An 18,088-nucleotide genomic window follows, 5' to 3' on the forward strand; every position below is an offset into this window, starting at 1 on the left:
CATCAGATTCATTATCCCTTTGTGTAGTTTAATCCCTCATTGACTTTCAGATGTCACCGAGAGGCAGTGGACAGTCGGACCAGGACAGGGGCCTGAACCTGAGCCTTGCACAGCAGAGCAGTCTCCAGCACAAACTGGGGCCAGGGTTTCCTCTCTGAGGAAATGCACGGCCACAGCTCTGCACTCACAGGGGAGGAACAGCAGAGCTCTGACGTTGTATTGACAGACACATGTAAGTGCTACTTTTTTTTCAGTACTTTTCAGGAAAAGGAATCTATTCCAAACATAACAGAAGCATTAATTCCAGTGTTCTTAATGTTATGGTGAGCAAGCGCTAACCTCTGGCGCCTACCAGAGTCAGGGGACCCAGTACTGGAAAGAACCGGATAGCCCCAGCTATCAAGAAAGGAAGAAGTATCTGCTTTATTGTAGAGAAACGTTGTCGTAAGCGACAGTGTTTTTTGTCAGTCCTTCCTGCTGATACGCTCCGGAGCGTCCTGGGACTGCGCTGGCGGACTAGAGCCAGAGGTGTCTTTGGCATGTTCTTCCCATAGCTTCATAACTTATACCTCATAGAAAAAAAATGTAGATTTACAGAAAATGTGCATATAAATTACTTATTAACCCCAAAATGTAGTAAACAGCATAGCAAAAACGTTATCAAATGCATTCATACCCAAAGTGGACAGATTTGTATGTACTCTATGTACAACTGCAGCATTTTATAAATTGGTGCTTTGCTGTTAAAAAGGTTTACAAAAAGGCCCTCTTGAACTGTGGATTTTGCTAGGCTACCTCACCACCCTGCTCTGCAAACTGCCACGACTCCCGGCACACTTCACCAGTCTTCTAAAAGCCGTTGAGGAAAAGTCACACTGAAGTCACGATAAAAGTAACATTCAAAGCCTCAGGTTGACAGGAGTCGCGCAGAGGCCTAGAATGAGGACAGTGCTGCCTGGGGGCAGCCCTGGCATTCGGACGCAGAGTCATGGAGAGGAGGACAGACCCGAGTCTGGACCCTCTCTGTCTCGCAGGAGGACTCAGTGCACTTTCTGGAGATGGCCTGGGCTCAGGTCTCGCTCTTGCATCTTGCTCCCTATGAGATTTTGCAGCTGTTCCTGGTGCAGGCCCCCTGTGGACCCTGGGGAGGGTGGGAGGCCCTGGCTTTACAGAAACTGCTCCTCTTGTGGCTGGAGCTGGTGGTGAGCGAGTAGGACCGGCCATGCATCATCCTGGTGTTCAGGCCGTTGGCCATGGAGAACGACTTGAGGTGGCTCCTCAGGGCAGCCGGGAGCGGGAGCTTGTCCACCAGGTGCACTGGTGTGCAGGACACCACAGCTCGGCAGCAGAGCTCTTGCAGGCTCAGGACTTGGGAAGAAAAGAAAAATCTGCTTAGCTTATACGGCTGCTGACCGGGGCTGGCCGCGGGGGCCACCTGCACCCAACCCCCCGCTGACCGGGGCTGGCCACCTGCACCCAACCCCCCGCTGACAAGGGCTGACCACCTGCACCCAACCCCCCCGCTGACAAGGGCTGACCACCTGCACCCAACCCCCCGCTGACCGGGGCTGGCCACCTGCACCCAACCCCCCGCTGACAAGGGCTGACCACCTGCACCCAACCCCCCCGCTGACAAGGGCTGACCACCTGCACCCAACCCCCCGCTGACCGGGGCTGACCACCTGCACCCAACCCCCCCGCTGACAAGGGCTGACCACCTGCACCCAACCCCCGCTGACCGGGGCTGGCCACCTGCACCCAACCTCCCCGCTGACCGGGGCTGACCACCTGCACCCAACCCCCCCGCTGACAAGGGCTGACCACCTGCACCCAACCCCCCCGCTGACAAGGGCTGACCACCTGCACCCAACCCCCCCGCTGACAAGGGCTGACCACCTGCACCCAACCCCCCGCTGACCGGGGCTGACCACCTGCACCCAACCCCCCGCTGACCGGGGCTGACCACCTGCACCCAACCCCCCGCTGACCGGGGCTGGCCACCTGCACCCAACCCCCCGCTGACCGGGGCTGGCCACCTGCACCCAACCCCCCCGCTGACCGGGGCTGGCCACAGGGGCCACCTGCACCCCCTCCCCCGCCATGTGCCTCTGCTCAAGTATTGATGGCAGGTGTTTCCCTCGTGAGTTTTCTTCCAAGGCTAAGATCATTGTTTCTCTCAAATGAAACACGCTTTGTCTTTAAGCACGGACACCGCGGCCCGCATGGGGGACTAGAAAGGCCGGGTCTGGCAGGAGGCTGACTGGGCATAGGACCTGGCTCCTCCAGCCTACCTTTGCTAGGCCTCCAGAGCCGGTCCATCCCATGCCGCAGCAGCACAGTCCTGGCCAGCTCTGTGAAGGACTCCGTGATGTTGAAGTCGCACAGAGGGCTGACCTCAAAGAAGGTCACGCCGAGGCGCGCTGCGCAGGCCTGGGCCTGCTCTGTGGGCACCTGCCGCTTGAAGGCCAGGTGCAGCCGGTTCCCCACCAGGATCTTAGGGACGCCAGGGGCGTGCTGGAGGTGAGAAAGGCAAGGAGAATGGACACTCGAGTTTCATCGTCACTGGTACCCTGGCACCGAATGGTGGATTCTCACAAATCCACATCAAATTGGGAACTTAGTCGGAAATAAGACCTTTGTAGATGGAATTGCTTAAGATAAGGCTGTCCTGAGGTAGGGAAGACCTCACTCAAAGCCTGGCATCCTCATAAGAAGAGGCACAAGGAGACGTGTGACAAGAAAGAGGCAGGGTTGGAGTCCCGGACAGACCCTGGGAGGGGAAGGCCCTCGCCCAGGGACAGCGGTGCCCAGCAGCATGTTGGCTTTGGGTTTCTGTTCTCCCACGCCGTGAGGAAGCACCAGAGGCTTATGGCCTATAGTTCTCCACTGTGGCTGTCACAGTGTGCTGGCCCTCTCTAGTTCACATGTGTTGGGCTGGTCAGGGCACCTGCAAGCAGCAGGCCCATGCCTGCGCCTCCTCATCAGGCTCGGCTGGGCCACGTCATCCCCACTGAGCCCCAGGGTTCCCGGAAGTGGATCCCCCCCACCTCCCTCTCCGGGTCCCAGCTCTGGACCGGGGCACCGTCCCCTCTGCTGACGTGCCAGTCCTTGGCCTGGACCCCCGGCGCCCACAGCCCTGGGGCCTCGCCCTGGTCCTGGCCCCGCGTCTCCCAGAGACCACAGGCACATAGAAAGCCGCACACTGTATCATACTTCTTCAATCTCTTTAATCCACCGGTTGATGCCCTGGAAGGACCAGCGGTTGGCGATGTCGTAGACCAGGATCACACCCTGAGGGAGAGGGGTAGGGACAGGACTCAGCACCCAGCACCCACCAGGGAGACGATGGAGATGGGATAGCTCAGGGCATGCGACCCACCTCATCCAAGGCACTGGGCTAGCCAACCGTTTTCCTTAACAGAACATGTGGACTTGAGTTCTCTACCACATGCAGCCGTTGTGGTACCACTTCCAACGGTGTTTTGTGTTTAACTCACTGGTGAACTCAAAACTATCTGAACGAGTTGGTGGATGCATCGCACAGCCGTGAGCTACTCCAAAGACCTGGGGTACGGGGACACTGCAGGGGAGCACAGCAGGAGCCCTGAGCTCCACAGCAGGGCACCCCATGTGCCCACACACACACAGCTCACATGCCGACACCACACAGCGTCAGCCAGCACACACTCATATACAGGCTTCATTGCCTCATCCTCCAGTTGTCTACTAAAGACCATGGTGAGGTAAGCGTGATGTAACCATTCACACTAGTTTGATCTGGGCTCCGGGAATGCTGTAGTACCTGTGCGCCCCTCGAGTAGGAGCGGAATATAGTACAAAATCGTCCCTGCCCCGATGTATCCCTGGAAGAAAAAAAAAAAAAAAACAGTGGAAATCGTTAAGAGGAAATTGGTGTTTCCCAAACATCACATTCTTTAAGACACATTTTTAAGCCACGTTTGGTGGCCATCAAGAAGCCGGTCCAAGGCCCCAGGGAAACCTGGAGCTATTGACTTCGGGGCGTCCTGAGCTAATAAAAACTACCAAAAAACCAGATGTGGAACTGTGGATGAAATAGTAGAGCTCTTGACCTGAGTGTGAAAAAGCTCGAGGAACAGTGTCCAAGTCCTGAATTTGAGCCCAGGACTAGCACACACACAAAAAGTCAAACGGCTGAGAGTGTGGCCTAGTGGTAAAATGCTCACCTGGCATGCACGACACCTTGGGTTCCATTCCTCAGTACCACATACACACTAGAAGCCAGAAGTGGTGCTGTGGCTCAACTGGTAGAGTTCCAACCTTGAGAAAGCCCAAGGACAGTGCCCAGGCCCTGAGTTCAAGCCCTGAGGACCCAAAAGTCTGTGAGAAGGTACGGTGGCTCACGCCTGTCACCCTAGCTACTCAGGAAGCTGAGATCTGAAGATTGCAATTCAAATCCAGCCCAGGCACTAAAGACCATGAGGTTCTTATCTCCAGTGAATCACTAGAAAACCGGAAGTGGTTCTGAGGCTCCAGGGGTAGGGTGGTGGCCTTGAGCTGAAGAGCTCGGGGACAGCGCCCAGGCCCAGAGTTTAAGTCCCACGGCTGACCAATCATGGGTTTTAACACAAGCCTCAGATATTGAAGGAAATCTATGTAGTTTTTTTTTTTTTGCCAGTTCTGGGGCACTGTCCTCAGACACTTTTTGGTCAAGGCTAGTGCCCTGCCATTCAGCCACAGCACCCACTTCCAGCTTTTTCGAGCATGTGGTTCCAGGGAATCAAACCCAGGGCTTTGTACATGCTAGAAGAGCACGCTACCACTAGGCCATACTCCCATCCCTGGTCCTTTTTCACTCAATGCTAGTGCTCCACCACTTGAGCCACAAACAGCCTCATGTCTGGCTTTTTGGTGGTTAAGTGGAGATGATAGTCTCATGGGCTTTCCCGCTCAGGCTGGCTTTGAACTGTGATCCTTGGAGAGCAGACCTCGCCTGGTGCTCCCTGTGGGTCCCTGGCCAGACACTGCTTCCCAGGATCTTGTTTCCTCCTAAAGGTTTTGTTGTATTGGGGTTTTGCTTGCTTTTTATTTGCTATGCGGTGGCTCTGTACTCGGAATCATGTCCCAGCCCTTTCTTTCTGAGTCATTTTTCACCTAGGACCTCTCACCTTTCCTAGGCCATCTTCTTCCTACCTTTCCCTCGTGTGTAGGTAGCATGGTAAGCATTTTCCACTCTCCCTGGCCTTCCCTGAATCGACAGCTGCATGTGCAGTTAACACATGCAGGCCAGTTGGAGCTCTTGGGGAAGAGAATCCCCACGCCGGCCTCAAGGAGTGGCTCAGCTGACTTTGCTATGTCACCAGTAGCTAGCGATCACCGTAACGTCTCAGAGGAGGGCCGGGGACTCAAGTGAGGTGAGCAGAACTGGCCACTGACACAGGCAAGTCAGTCTTCCATGTCCAATGAGAAGCCAATCACGGATGCCGCCCTCAGAGTCTTCCCCTCACAGAAGGTGGCACTGAGTCTGGGGTGAGGAGATGTCAGGACAAACACCACAGATGTGCGTTCCACGGAGGACCCAGCAGGCCCCGTCAAACATGGAGGCCCCACAGTGACTGGCAGATGGGGAGAATCCACCCAGCCTCCTGTGTCACCTGCAGTGGGCACAGCCCTGTGAGACCCAGGTATGGAGGAATGAAGCTGGGTGAGAGGATGAGGCAGGCAGGGAGCCCAGGCCTGGGCTTCAGAGGCCATGTCTAGAGCTCTCAAGGAGGAGCGTGGCTGAGCAGAGGGCTCAGGAGCTGTCACCACACAGGAGGTCATGCAGGAACTTGAGGTGATGGTCACTGGGGGACACGCTGGATGGGCATATGGGTACTGGAAACAGCAGGGATCTAAGATAGCAGGAGGCGTGTGTGCGTGTGTGCGCGTGTGCGTGTGTGCATGTGTGTGCACGTGTGCGTGTGTGCGCGTGTGCATGTGTGTGCGTGCGTGTGTATGTATGTGCATGTGTGTGTGCATGTGCGTGTGTGCATGTGTGAGTGTGTGCGTGTGTGTGTGCGTGTGTGCATGTGTGTGCGTGTGTGCATGTGTGTGCGTGCGTGTGTATGTATGTGCATGTGTGTGTGCGTGTGTGCATGTGTGAGTGTGTGTGTGCATGTGTGTGCGTATGTGCATGTGCGTGTATGCGTGTGCATGTGTGAGTGTGCGTGTGTGCGTGTGCGTATGTGCATGTGCGTGTATGCGTGTGCATGTGTGAGTGTGTGTGCGTGTGCGCGTGTGCATGTGTGAGTGTGTGCGTGTGTGTGTGTGCGTGCGTGCCTGTGCGCATGTGCGCGTGCACATGTAAGTGTGTGCTCACTGACAAGTCAGGCAGAGGTCCAGACAGGTGGACAACCAAACAAGTGTGGATCCAGGAGACTAGCTCACTGACAAGTCAGGCAGAGGTCCAGAGAGGTGGCAGTGGAGACACAATCTCTGAGGGACCCAGACATGTCCACCCCACATGGCAGAGGGGACTGGGGCAGGAGAGTGAGCTCAGTCCTCAGGCTCACACTCTAGAGGAGGCCAGGGATAAGAGTGTCCTCGGTGGTTTAGCTGTACCACGATGCTGGGCTCGCAGTGGGAACTGGTCCTCAGAGTGGGGGGGCAGGGGCAGGCTGGTCCTCAGAGTGGGGGGGGGCAGGGGCAGGGGCAGGCTGGTCCTCAGAGTGGGGGGGGGCAGGGGCAGGGGCAGGCTGGTCCTCAGAGTGGAGGAGTTGCAGGCCTGGGCAGGTCCCCAGTCCTCATCTAGTACCAGGTACCCTAGCACCAGCCTTGTACTCAGAACTTGGTGTGGGTATCTGGATCCTGGGCTACCTCATTCATGCCACTTTGGTCTCGTCTAGTAGCACCGGAGCAGGCACAGATGACATGTCTTCTAACTGTAAGATGCCTTCCCTGGACAGGCCTTGGCCCTGGGGTCCCCTCTCACTGCATGATCGAGTAACGGACCTCCATGGCCTAGACAATGAAGTCAGCACCCTCCTTCAGGAATTCAGAACCACAGCTGAGAGGAAGGGACACAGCCGGGGACAGCACCTCCTACTGAGAGTGAGGGACACGGCCCGGGGACAGCACCTCCTACTGAGAGTGAGGGACACGGCCCGGGGACAGCACCTCCTACTGAGAGTGAGGGACACGGCCCGGGGACAGCACCTCCTACTGAGAGTGAGGGACACGGCCCGGGGACAGCACCTCCTACTGAGAGTGAGGGACACGGCCCGGGGACAGCACCTCCTAACTGAGGTTAACTCAACTCACCAGAGTTGTAGCTTCACCCGCCGGCCATCCAGTAGGATAGTGGTTGTCTTGTGGTCAATCCCTGTGAAAGGTTGGGGTAACTTAGGAGTGGGCTGGGTGCCACAGCTCTCCCCAGAGTTGTCATCTAGAGAAGAGCTGCACTAGAGCTCAGATTTCACCGTCTTCCTCTGGAGAAGAGCAGCAGAGCAGGAAGCGCAGCCTGGGAGAACAGGCTCCTCAATCCCCAGGTTTTTAAGGCAGAGAGTTGGGACCCCGGTCAGTCCCCTCCCATGCCCAGTGTCAGCCGTAGCCCACACCCAGGACTCAGACTTCCCTGCCGTTACCCCAATGGTGAGCACAGCCAGGACCCTGTGCTTGCCCTGTGGAGTGGACCAGGCCCCCCCACTCCCGTTATTAGCTGTAAGTCCTTCAAGAGCCCACGAGGCTGGCAAGAGAGCTCAGGCCGGCCAGGCCTCCCTCCCTCCCCCTCTGAACTGCCTGAGCCGCCCACTGCATGGGGAGCTTGCTCAGTCCTGTTTCCCAGGAAATGGGAGTGGTGGTGAAGCAGCCTGGCAGCAAGAGGCATCCCCCAAGTGTCATGCTGAGAAACGGAAGCAGAAATGAACAGAAAGGAGGATCATACCCAAGGCACGACAGTGGCTCTTCCAGTGTGTGTGTGTGTGTGTGTGTGTGATGCTGAGAATAGACCCCAGGACCTCACACACACTGGACAAGTGTCCTATGCCAAGTGGCCCTCCAGGTCCCCACCGATACTTTGTAGGAGAAAACTCTCCTCACGACCCCACCACCAGACACTGCTGTTTCCTGCTTCTCTGTGAGACCCTGGGCCCAGGGTGAAGAAGAGGCCTTCAAAGGAGGCCCCTGAGAACACCAGAAAGGTGCACTCCTCCCACAGACCCTACAACCAGTGTCCAAACGGCTGAGCCGCTGGGTCACAGGCTTTGCTCGCAGAGCTCAGTTGGGAATGCCCACTGAGCAGCTGAATACAGATGCCATAGCTTTTTTTTTTCTTTTTTTTTTTTTGGTCAGCCCTGGGCCTTGAACTCAGGGCCTGAGCACTGTCCTTGGCTTTCTCAAGGCTAGAGCTCTACCACTTGAGCCACAGCACCAGTTCCGGCTTTTTCGGTGTATGTGGTACCGAGGAATCGAACCCGGGTTTTTGTGCATGCCAGGCAAGCAATCTACCACTAGGCAATGTTCCTGGCCCAGAGGCCATAGCTTTTCTAATATCCCAGAATGTGGCTGAGTCAAGTTTAGTTAATCAGCAGTCATAATTGCAGCAGAGCTTGGCAGTCCATACCCATAAGCCAGCTATGCGGAGGTAGAGATTGGAATAATGATGGTGAGAGGCCAGCCAGGCCAAAAGTAACTGAGAAACTGGGCACTGTGGCTCACACCTGTAACCCTGGCTACTCAAGAGGCTGAGATCTCAGGATCTCAGTTCAGAGCCAGCCTGGGCAGAAAGGTCCGTGAGACTCTCATCTCCAATGAACTACTCAGAAAAAGCTGAAGTGGTGCTGTGGCTCAGTGGCAGAGTGCTAGCCTTGAGCAAAGAAGCTCAGGGATAAAGCCAGGCCCTGAGTTCAAGCCCAGGACTGTCACACACCCTAGCACACCAGCACGTGTGTGCGCACACACACAAACACACACAAAAGATTAAAGACCTCATCTCAACCAGTAGCTGGCTGTGGTAGTCCATGCCTGTTATTCCAGCCACACAGGAAGCATAAGCAGGAGGGCTGTGGTTCAGAGCAACCCAGGCATAAGTGGGAGACGCTGTTAAAATAACAAAGGCCACATTTGTAACCCTCGCTACTCTGGAGTCTGAGATCTGAGGAGTGCTGCTCAAGGCAGCTCAGGCAGGAAAGTCTATGAGATTCTTATCTATAATTTAAAAAGCCAGAAGTGGAGCTGTGGTTCAAGGAGTAGAACTCCTACCTTGCATGCACAAGACCATGGATTCAAACCTAGTGCTAGCAAAACAATAACAATAACAGAAGAAAAGGAAGAAAATCCCAAGGGAAAAGTGCTCACCAAGAGGCAGGAGGGAAGAGAAGAGGTCTCATCAAAGAGCCTCACCAGGAGAGGGTCATGAGATGGTTCAAACCTGGCAGTTCCTCCAGGGGAAAGGACTGCAGCCCCGATGCTCAGAACAAGATGGCAGGCCTGCAGCATGGGAAGACGTGCTTCCTGGGAGCCAGGCAGACCCTGGAGGGCTCTGGAGGGCTCTGGATGCACTTACGTAGTCCATCAAAACACGATAAAAATACCAAGCAGTGTCTAGAAGAAAGCCTGACTCGTGAGTCAGAATAGCAAGGATCTATTAAAAAAGTGAGAGAGATCATTCTATTCTTCCAAACACACATCCACACAAAGAAAATCCAAATGCCAAGCCGCCTTTAGCTTCACAAGATGAATACATAATTTGGTAATCTGTTTTGTCTCCTCTACCAGCTGCTTAATTCCAGTTCCATGCTCAAGATGACAGGAATGTCCCCCCCTGCTTTCCGGTACAAATACTGATTAAGCTTAAACAGAGCACCGGTCTCCCAGTACCTGAGTTTAGAGAAAGGCATCACACAGGTGGAGTGAAAACACCAGAGGACGACTGGAAGTTGAGGGGAGTGGGTATGAAATATAGAGGACTTCCTTTTGGGGTTAGAATGTTCTGTAAGTAGATGGTGATAATGATTGAACACTGAAAGTATAGGCACGTTAAACCAATCAGTTTAAAATGTTTCCCTCTAAAACCTACTTGTCTTACATTTTAAAGTGTGTTTTTAGCTGGGTGCCAGTGGATGGCCTAGACAAAAAGCATGAGACTTTCCCTGAAAAACAAAAACAAAAAACAAAAAGGGCTACAGGCATATCTCAAGTGGTAAACTACTGCTTAGTTAGCAAGCGAGAGGCCCCAAGTTCAAACTTTGGAACTCAAAAAAAAGTAAGTAAACTATTCTAGTAAAATGTTATAAGTAGCCAGGCACTGGTGACTCACACCTGTAATCCTAGCGACTCAGGAGGCTGAGATGTAAGGATCACAATTCGAAGCCAGCCTTGGCAGGAAAGTCCATGAAACTCTTATCTCCAATAAACTGCTCAGAAAAAGTCAGAAGTAGAGCTGTGGCTCAAGTGGTGGAGTGTTAGCCTTGAGTACAGAGAGGCTCTGGGAAAGTGTCCAGGCCCTGAGTTCATCAAGCCTCACGACTGGCAAAAATGGAGAAGGAGGAGGAGGAGGAGGAGGAGGAGGAAGAAGAAGAGGAAGAGGAGGAGGAAGAGGAGGAGGAGAAGGAGGAGGAGGAGGAGAAAGAGGAGGAGGAAGAGGAGGAGGAGGAGGAGGAGGAGGAGGAGGAGGAGGAGGAGGAGGAGGAGGAAAGAAGGAAGTGAAATCTGATGGGGAGGGAGGATGTGACTTGCAGGGGCTTGGCCCACAAGGACCAACTTGGGCAAGGGGCCACAGTGCTGGAGCTGAGAAGAGGAGGAGGCCCTGGGGTCCCACTTCCTCCTCTCAGAGATGTCACCATTTACACCAGCCTGGATGGAGCCCCTCCCCATGGCCACCGGAGCCACGCAGCTGATCTCATGTAGAAATGGACCTTATTTTTCACATCACCAAGTTAAGATGAATTATGATGGATCCAAATGCAGGGAGACTTGGAAATGCAAACACACCGGAAGGAAGGCCGCGTGGCAGCGGAGGAGGGCGGGCATGCAGCCCTGAGCCTAAGACAAAGGGTGGGAGACACCACCCACGGGCGGTGAGGAGGGCTCTCCTCCAGATCCGTGCCTCCAGCCCTGGGAGAGAACCATGGCGGCTGTCCTAAGCCCTGGTCTGCATCACTTGTCATAGCAGCTTGGGAAGTGACTGGGCCCCAAGCAGCCACCTTTCTGAAAGCTCTTGAATCACGCTCCTCCCACGCCCATCCTCTTTCTCCTCTCTTTTGCCTCACTTCCTGTCTCCCAGTCTCCCCACTTTCTCAGGCTTCCAGAGGAGACTGTTGCCAGAGAAATTGGAAATCTTCCTTTGTAGTTCTGTCCACAGCGTAACAGACCTCCACGTGCGCCAGTGCTGGCTTCATGCTGTCCCTGACGCTACTCAAATGTCCTGGGCTGCCCTGATCTCCTCATATGGCATCCTAACACCCTGGCCTGGAAGAGCGGATCTGGTCTCAGCCTCAAAGAGCGTTGTGCGTTCCTCATGTCAACCGATGTGTATGTGTCGGGGAATGTGTATGTACATGTGCACATGCCTGGGTACCGGGGCTTGGACACCAGGCCTGATGTTCTCATGTCTTTTTTCTGGTTAAATTAGAAAAAGTCTTTCAGATTTGCCTGGGCTGACTTCAAATTGTAATTCTTAGATTCTAGCCTTCAGAATAGTTAGAATTACAGTCAGAAGCCACCAGTGCCTGGATTTTGCTTTTATTTTTAATCAGACAAAATGTCAAGTCTGTCACGAGTCACAATATAAATAACACATGAGTTAATTCAAATGTCATAATTATTAGCCGAAAGAGCTTGGAATTCACAAACCACACACATTAGTAACAGCTTGAGGCTCATGTTCACTGAGAAAAACCTCAGGGTCATGGGTAGTGGCCTATATCATCCTCCACCAAAGGCCACTTGGGACTTTCTCTCCAAGACACAACCACTGTCAGCTGGACCCCACCAGTTAGCTAGACCTACATACTTCAGGCTCTCAGCTTTTTTGTTGTTGTTGTTGGCTGTGGGGCTTGAACTCAGGGCCTGGGTGCTGTCCCTGAGCTTGTTTTGTTCAAGGCTAGTGCTCTACCCTTTGAGCCACAGCTCTACTTCCAGGTTTCTGGTGGTTAACTGGAGATGAGAGTCTTACAGGGCTAGCTGGTGTGGTGGCTCACGCCTGTCATCCTAGCTACTCAAGTGGCTGAGATCTGTGGATCTCTGTTCAAGGCCAGCCCGGGCACTAAAGTCTGTGGGACTCTTATCTCCAATTAACCACCAGAAAACCACAAGTGGCACTGTGGCTCAACGGGTAGGGAAGTAGTCTTGAGCTGAAGAGCTCAGGGACAGCACCCAGGCCCAGAGATCAAGCCCCATGACCAACCAAAAAAATTTAATGAAAGAGTCTCACAGGGAGGTTGGGAGTTTGGCCTAGTGGTAAAGTGCTTGTCTAACATGCATGAAGCCCTGGGTTCGATTCCTCAATACTATATACACAGAAAAAGCCAGAAGTGGCGCTGTGACTAAAGTGGTAAAGCTCTAGCCTTGAGCAAAACAAGCTGGGGAAAGTGCCTAGGCCCTGAGTTCAAGCCCCAGGACAGCATTAAAAAAAAGTCTCATGGACTTTGAACTCTGAGTCTCTGATTCTCAGGTCTCAGCCTCCTGAGTAGTTAGGATTAAGGAGTGAACCATCAGTACCCCAGATTCTCCCTCCTGGTGGTTTTCATTACACCCTGCTAACAGCTCATCACTAAGGCCAGAACACAATCTCAGGAAAGGTTATCTGTTAACCAGGATTCAGATCTGACTGCTGGGTCCTCACTAGTATCACAGTAAGTTTTGAGGGCTTTGCACCACCTCTGTGCTGATGGCTCATGTGTGAAACCCTAGCTGCCCAAAGGCTGAGAATGGAAAGGTCAAGGCCCAAGACCAGCCCAGGCAGAAGAGTTCGTGAGGCCCTTTCTCCATTCACAGAGAGTTACAGTGACAACACCTGTCACCCTAGGTGACATGGGATGCTCAGAGCAGGGGAATCACAGTTCCAATCCACACAGGGCAGAAAAGTCCTGGAGACTTCATCTCAATGGACAGAAGCTGGCCGTGGTGCTGTGTGCCCCAGACGCACGCCTGAACCAGCGCCCAGTACAGCCCATCACAACAAACCCTCCAGCTACAACTGCTGCAGAACAAGCAATGGAGCTCCTGTAGCCGTGCCCCAGCTCACATCAGTGACACAGGCCTCCCCACGCAGGCCGAGGTGAGGCAGAGCTGCTGCCAAGGCCTGGTGGCTCACACCTGTAATCCCAGCTGCTGGGGAGCTGAGATCTGAGGACCACGGCTCAAAGCCAGTTTGCGCAGGAAATGTCTGAGAAAAAAAATTTTTTTTTTTTTGCTAGTCCTAGGGACTGAACTCAGTCAGGGCCTGAGCACTGTCCTTGGGCTTCCCTCAAGGCTAGAGCTCTACCACTTGAGCCACAGCACCACTTCTGGCTTTTTCTATGTATGTGGTACCAAGGAATCAAATCCAAGCACTCCACCACTAGGCCACACTCCGAGCCCCGTCAATTAACCACAAAGTGCAGCTGTGGCTCAAGTGGTAGGCTGCTAGCCTTGAGTAAAAGAGCTCAGAGACCGTGCCCAGGCCGTGAGCTCAGGCGCCAGGACTGGCACCACCACCACCACAACAAAAAACCCCAAACAAACATGGACTGGCCTCTCAGCCTGAAGAGAAGGAGACCAAGTGCTAGTTCTAGAGACTTCTAAGAGGCCTCTGGAATGAGGCTGTCACCTTCTGAAGAAGAGAAAACCCAAAGAAACTTACTCTGTCTCATGACCCTTTCCTTCTTTCTCCCCCCTCCTTCCCTTCCTCCCTCTTCTCTTTCCTCTACCTCCATCCCCCTCTACTCCCCCTCCTTCTCCTCCTCATAGAACAGCTCCTAATTCTTTCTTCCTCCATCCCTCTTTCTCCTCTGCTCCTCCTCCTCCTCCTCCTCATTAGAAAGCTCCTAATCAGTTCCCCACTACCATCCACTGTGCAGGGTTGTCTTCCTGTGTTTGGGGATGCCACATCCAGGAACACATGGGTGAGCCTCCTCCTCCCCCTGGAAAACCACTTTGGGGTCCTGGTCCCCATGCACCTGGCCAGGTTAAGCCTCATGACCACTTCCACAAACCTCCCTCTGGGGAGAGAAAAACTGAGAGGGAGAGGGAGAAGGAAGGGGTGACAGTGTCCAAAAATAAATGAACTCATCGCCTGACTTGGGAAACTGTACCCCACTGTGTATCACCGTTATAATAAAAGATAAAACACAACTCTTAGCTATATTTATGTCTTATAGGATCTAGGTCTCCCATTTTTTTCTGAGGCGGGATCTGGTTATGTATCCCAGGCCAGCTTCAACTCCTCATCCTCCTGCTTCAGCTGCCTCGGTGCTGTTTCCAAAGATTGCCTCTATCTCCAGTATTTTCCATCCAAGCCCCTAGAATGGCATTTCTCCCAGGGCTTTGCTGATATACCACATGTTCTTTGCATCTAACTATGCTGAAGACACCAAGGGATTTCAAAACACATTTATTACAGCATTTAAAACAAACCTTAGCCAGGCGTGGGGGCAGAAGCCTATCTTCCTGGAGACTGGGAATCATGGTCTGAGACTCAATCAGTGGCTGGGCACTGTGGTGTGCACCTACTGTCCCCAGAGACACAGGAAGCACAAGTAGGAAGACAGCAGGCCAGGCTGGCCCGGACACATAGTGAGACCCTACCTCAAAAATAATCCAGGCGAGCAATACAGCGGCTCACGCCTGTCATCCTAGCTTCTCAGGAGGCTGAGATCTGAAGATCAAGGTTCAAAGCCAGCCACGGCACAAAAGACCTCAAGACTCACGCCAACTAACCTCTGGAAAACAAGGGAAGTGGGGCTGTGACTCAAGGGTAAGTGGTAGCCTTGAGCTGAAGAGCTCAGGGACAGCGCCTAGGCCCAGAATTCAAGCCCCACGACCAGCAAAATAAACAAATAATCCAGGCAAAAGGAAGCAGGATGTGCAGCCCATGTGACAGTACGCCTTCCTTCCTAGCAGGTGCAAACTCCTCTAGTAACACACACATGCATGCATGCATGCACGCATGCACGCATGCACACACACACACACACACACACACACACACACACACACGGCCCACAGCCTGCAAACAGCAGTTGATACAGCCATGTTCTGACTCCTGGAGCTGCTCTCCTGATGCCAGGTTTTGCCACCTACACTTCTTACACCATTCCATGTCTTACCAAGTAGGTGGGAGCTAATGTCGCCTGAACAGCATGGCTGTGCTGAGTGCCAGACTGGTGGGCAGACCGGTGACAGGGTACAGAAGAGCAATGGGTAGAGAAATCTGCGTGGCTCCTGTGGAGCCTTCCATTTCACCTTTGGGATGGGGTTAAAGGTCAGCACAGCAGGGAAAGTACCCCACACAAAACAGGAGGTGGATCTGAATTAGGAGTTTTGTTTTGTTTTGTTTTCTTACAAAGAAAATTAGATACAAATGCAGCCTTATTTTCAGATATAGGGAACATTTATGACCTATTGTTTAAACCCAGCACACTGAGGACATGTTCTGTGTAGTCACATTGGTACACGGCAATACAGGTAGGAAGCCAGCCCTTTCCTGAGGAGCTATGCTGTAAGGAAATGGATTGGAACAATGCCACTCCAAGGTCATGCTGCAAAGGGATGGCTTTATAAATCATGCTTTAAATCTGAAAGTGTTACCCCAGGAAACTAGCAGAGGGGAAGTGTAAATCAGCGAATGCAGCGCCTGAAGAATAGAGGGGGGAGGAAATGTGAGCACACATCTCCCACTGGAACAGTCAGAGGCAGAGAAGGGACAGACGCTGACAGCTGGGTCAGTCTGAGTAGAGGGCTCCCATGGCAGGGCCTCTTCTGCACTTTGTGCCTAAGAGACCAGAAGGGCTACAGAAGACAGAGGTCAAGCTGGCCCCAGCCAGCCTCCCAACTCCCTTCCTAGCCCTTCCATGCAACACTGTGATTTTTTTTTTTTTTTGTCCATGGTGGGGCTTGAATTCTGGGCACTGTTCCTGAGCTCTCAGTTCAAGACTAGCACTCTACCATTTGAGCCACAGCACCCCTTCCACTTCCAGTTTTCTGGTGGTTAATTGGAAATAAGAGTCTCACAGCCCAGGAGTTTGGCCTAGTGGTAGAATGCTTGTCTAGCATGCATGAAGACCCGGGTTGGATTCCTCAGTACCATATACATAGAAAAAAAAAAAAAAGCTGGAAGTGGTGCTGAGCTCTAGCCTTGAGAAAGTCCAAGGACAGAACTCAGGACCTGAGCTCAAGCCCAGGACCGGCAAAAAAAAAAAAATTCTCACAGACTTTCATGCCCAGGCTGGCTTTGAGCCTTGATCCTTAGATCTCAGCCTCATGAGTAGCTAGGATGACAAGCTTGAGCCACTGGTGCCGGGCACACGGATTTGAAGGGAAATGCCCTCTTAGGGCTTGACAATATAACCTGTCTCATGAAATGATCCTGTACAGTCAATAAGTAGAAATTATTGATATCAGCTCATTGCAAAAGTAAGCAGAGGAAAAGAAATGTGGGCTGTTCCTGCTGAAATAGAAGCTGGAGGCACAGACGCAAAAGAAATAGCCAGAGGAAAGGCACCTCTCAACTCTCAATCAGAAACAGATGTTGCATTGGCTGGCGGTTTCATCTCTCTCTCTCCCTCTCTCCCTCTCTCTGTCTCTTCCATTAAAGAAATGCACAAAATGCAGAAAACTCAACCCGATGAAGAGAGGTCACTAGCTCGTGTGGGAAGCTCAGGAAATCCCTTGCAGATGCAGGTGATCAGAAGGTGGGTACCTGCCTGGGGAGGAGCAGAACACTCCAGAAGGATTGACCAGGGGACCTGCGCACAAAGGTGTCACCGTGGGAAAGAAGGACCCCTCCTCTGGGCAGCGGGCCCCCGGTGCGCATGCCCACGGCCAGTCTGTGAGCCCTGCCCTCCAACTGCCAAGGCCAAGGGAAAAGAAGTGCCAAAGACCACGTGCGGGTGGAGCTTCGGTGTGCAAGCTGGAGCAGGGCGAGACCCAGGACACCCCAGCAAGAGAGGGGCCGCCTGCCCGCACGTGCTCAGGAGAGACTAACTCAGCAGGTCTCTCCAGAGGCCCGCGTGAGGCGTGGTCCCGGCCTGGGCACTGTGGGGGCCTGGCTTTGAACCCCGATCCTCGGGTCCCGGCCTGGCTTTGAACCCCCGAGCCTCGGGTCCGGCCTGGCTTTGAACCCCGATCCTCGGGTCCCGGCCTGGCTTTGAACCCCGATCCTCGGGCCCGGCCTCCTGAGCAGCCTGAGGGCGGGCGTGGGCCCACGCGCGCACGCCATTCCCTCGCACCCGCGCGCATCCCGCGGGGCTGGGGATGGGAGGCAGCGGGAGGCCTCGGCCTCCGCCGCCCGAGCCCCCACCCCGCCCCCGCCGGGTCTCCCGCCGCACCGCCCGCGGCGCCCCCCCCGCCCGCGCTCACCCGCCGGGTGGCCGTACGGGGACTCGGCCGCGCCGTCCTGCAGGCTCGCCAGGATCTCGCCCTTGCCCACGTCGCTGTCGCCCACCAGCAGGAACTTGAGCAGGAAGTCGTAGGCCCGCACAGGGCTGCCCAGACCGCTCATGGTGCCGGCCCGGCGCCGCCGCCCATGCCGGGCTCGCGGGCTGCGCGCTCGGGCGGCCGCGAGGCCCAGAGCGCCGCGTGTCCACGCGTCCACCAACGCCGGCGCCGGCGCCTGACAGCCTCGCCCAGCGCCCCCGGTCCGCCCCGCCCTCGCCGGCCTTTCTACGCCCCTCTGCGCCCTCCGGAGCCACTATTGGTGAGCCGTAGTTGCTGGGGGTGAATACGAGCGCTCACTGGCCCAGAGGCGTGCCCATCTAACTCTCGCTACCGCCTTCGTGCCCTCCCCTCAGCCAATGGAGGCCCGGAGACGGTAAGGGGCGTGGTCTGGACGAGCTGGGGGCGGAGCTCTTCTCATTCAGCCTATGGGGAGGAGAGGCGGGAGCTGGGGGGGCGGTGCCGGGTGTTTACACTCCAGCGTGCCGCGCGGCGG

General features: G+C 54.3%; 1 protein-coding gene across 2 annotated transcripts; it reads right to left on the reverse strand.

The window, feature by feature from the left end:
* Positions 1-310: 310 nt before the first annotated feature.
* Rab40b (RAB40B, member RAS oncogene family) lies at positions 311-17,748 on the reverse strand. Of its 2 annotated transcripts, XM_090351437.1 has the most exons (6): positions 17,518-17,748; positions 7,282-7,342; positions 3,803-3,863; positions 3,214-3,291; positions 2,292-2,514; positions 311-1,368 (listed from the first exon to the last, which is right to left on the reverse strand). In XM_090351437.1, the coding sequence occupies exons 1-6, from the start codon at positions 17,657-17,659 to the stop codon at positions 1,097-1,099; spliced, it is 837 nt and encodes a 278-aa protein (XP_090207563.1). In that variant the 5' UTR covers positions 17,660-17,748; the 3' UTR covers positions 311-1,096. The 2 variants fall into 2 exon arrangements, with proteins under 2 accessions (XP_090207563.1, XP_090207564.1); XM_090351438.1 differs by lacking the exon at positions 3,214-3,291.
* Positions 17,749-18,088: the final 340 nt, after the last annotated feature.

Source organism: Megascapheus bottae, chromosome 17 (genome assembly GCF_031878675.1).
Source record: "Megascapheus bottae isolate mThoBot1 chromosome 17, mThoBot2.hap1, whole genome shotgun sequence".
Taxonomy (NCBI): Eukaryota; Metazoa; Chordata; class Mammalia; order Rodentia; family Geomyidae; genus Megascapheus; species Megascapheus bottae.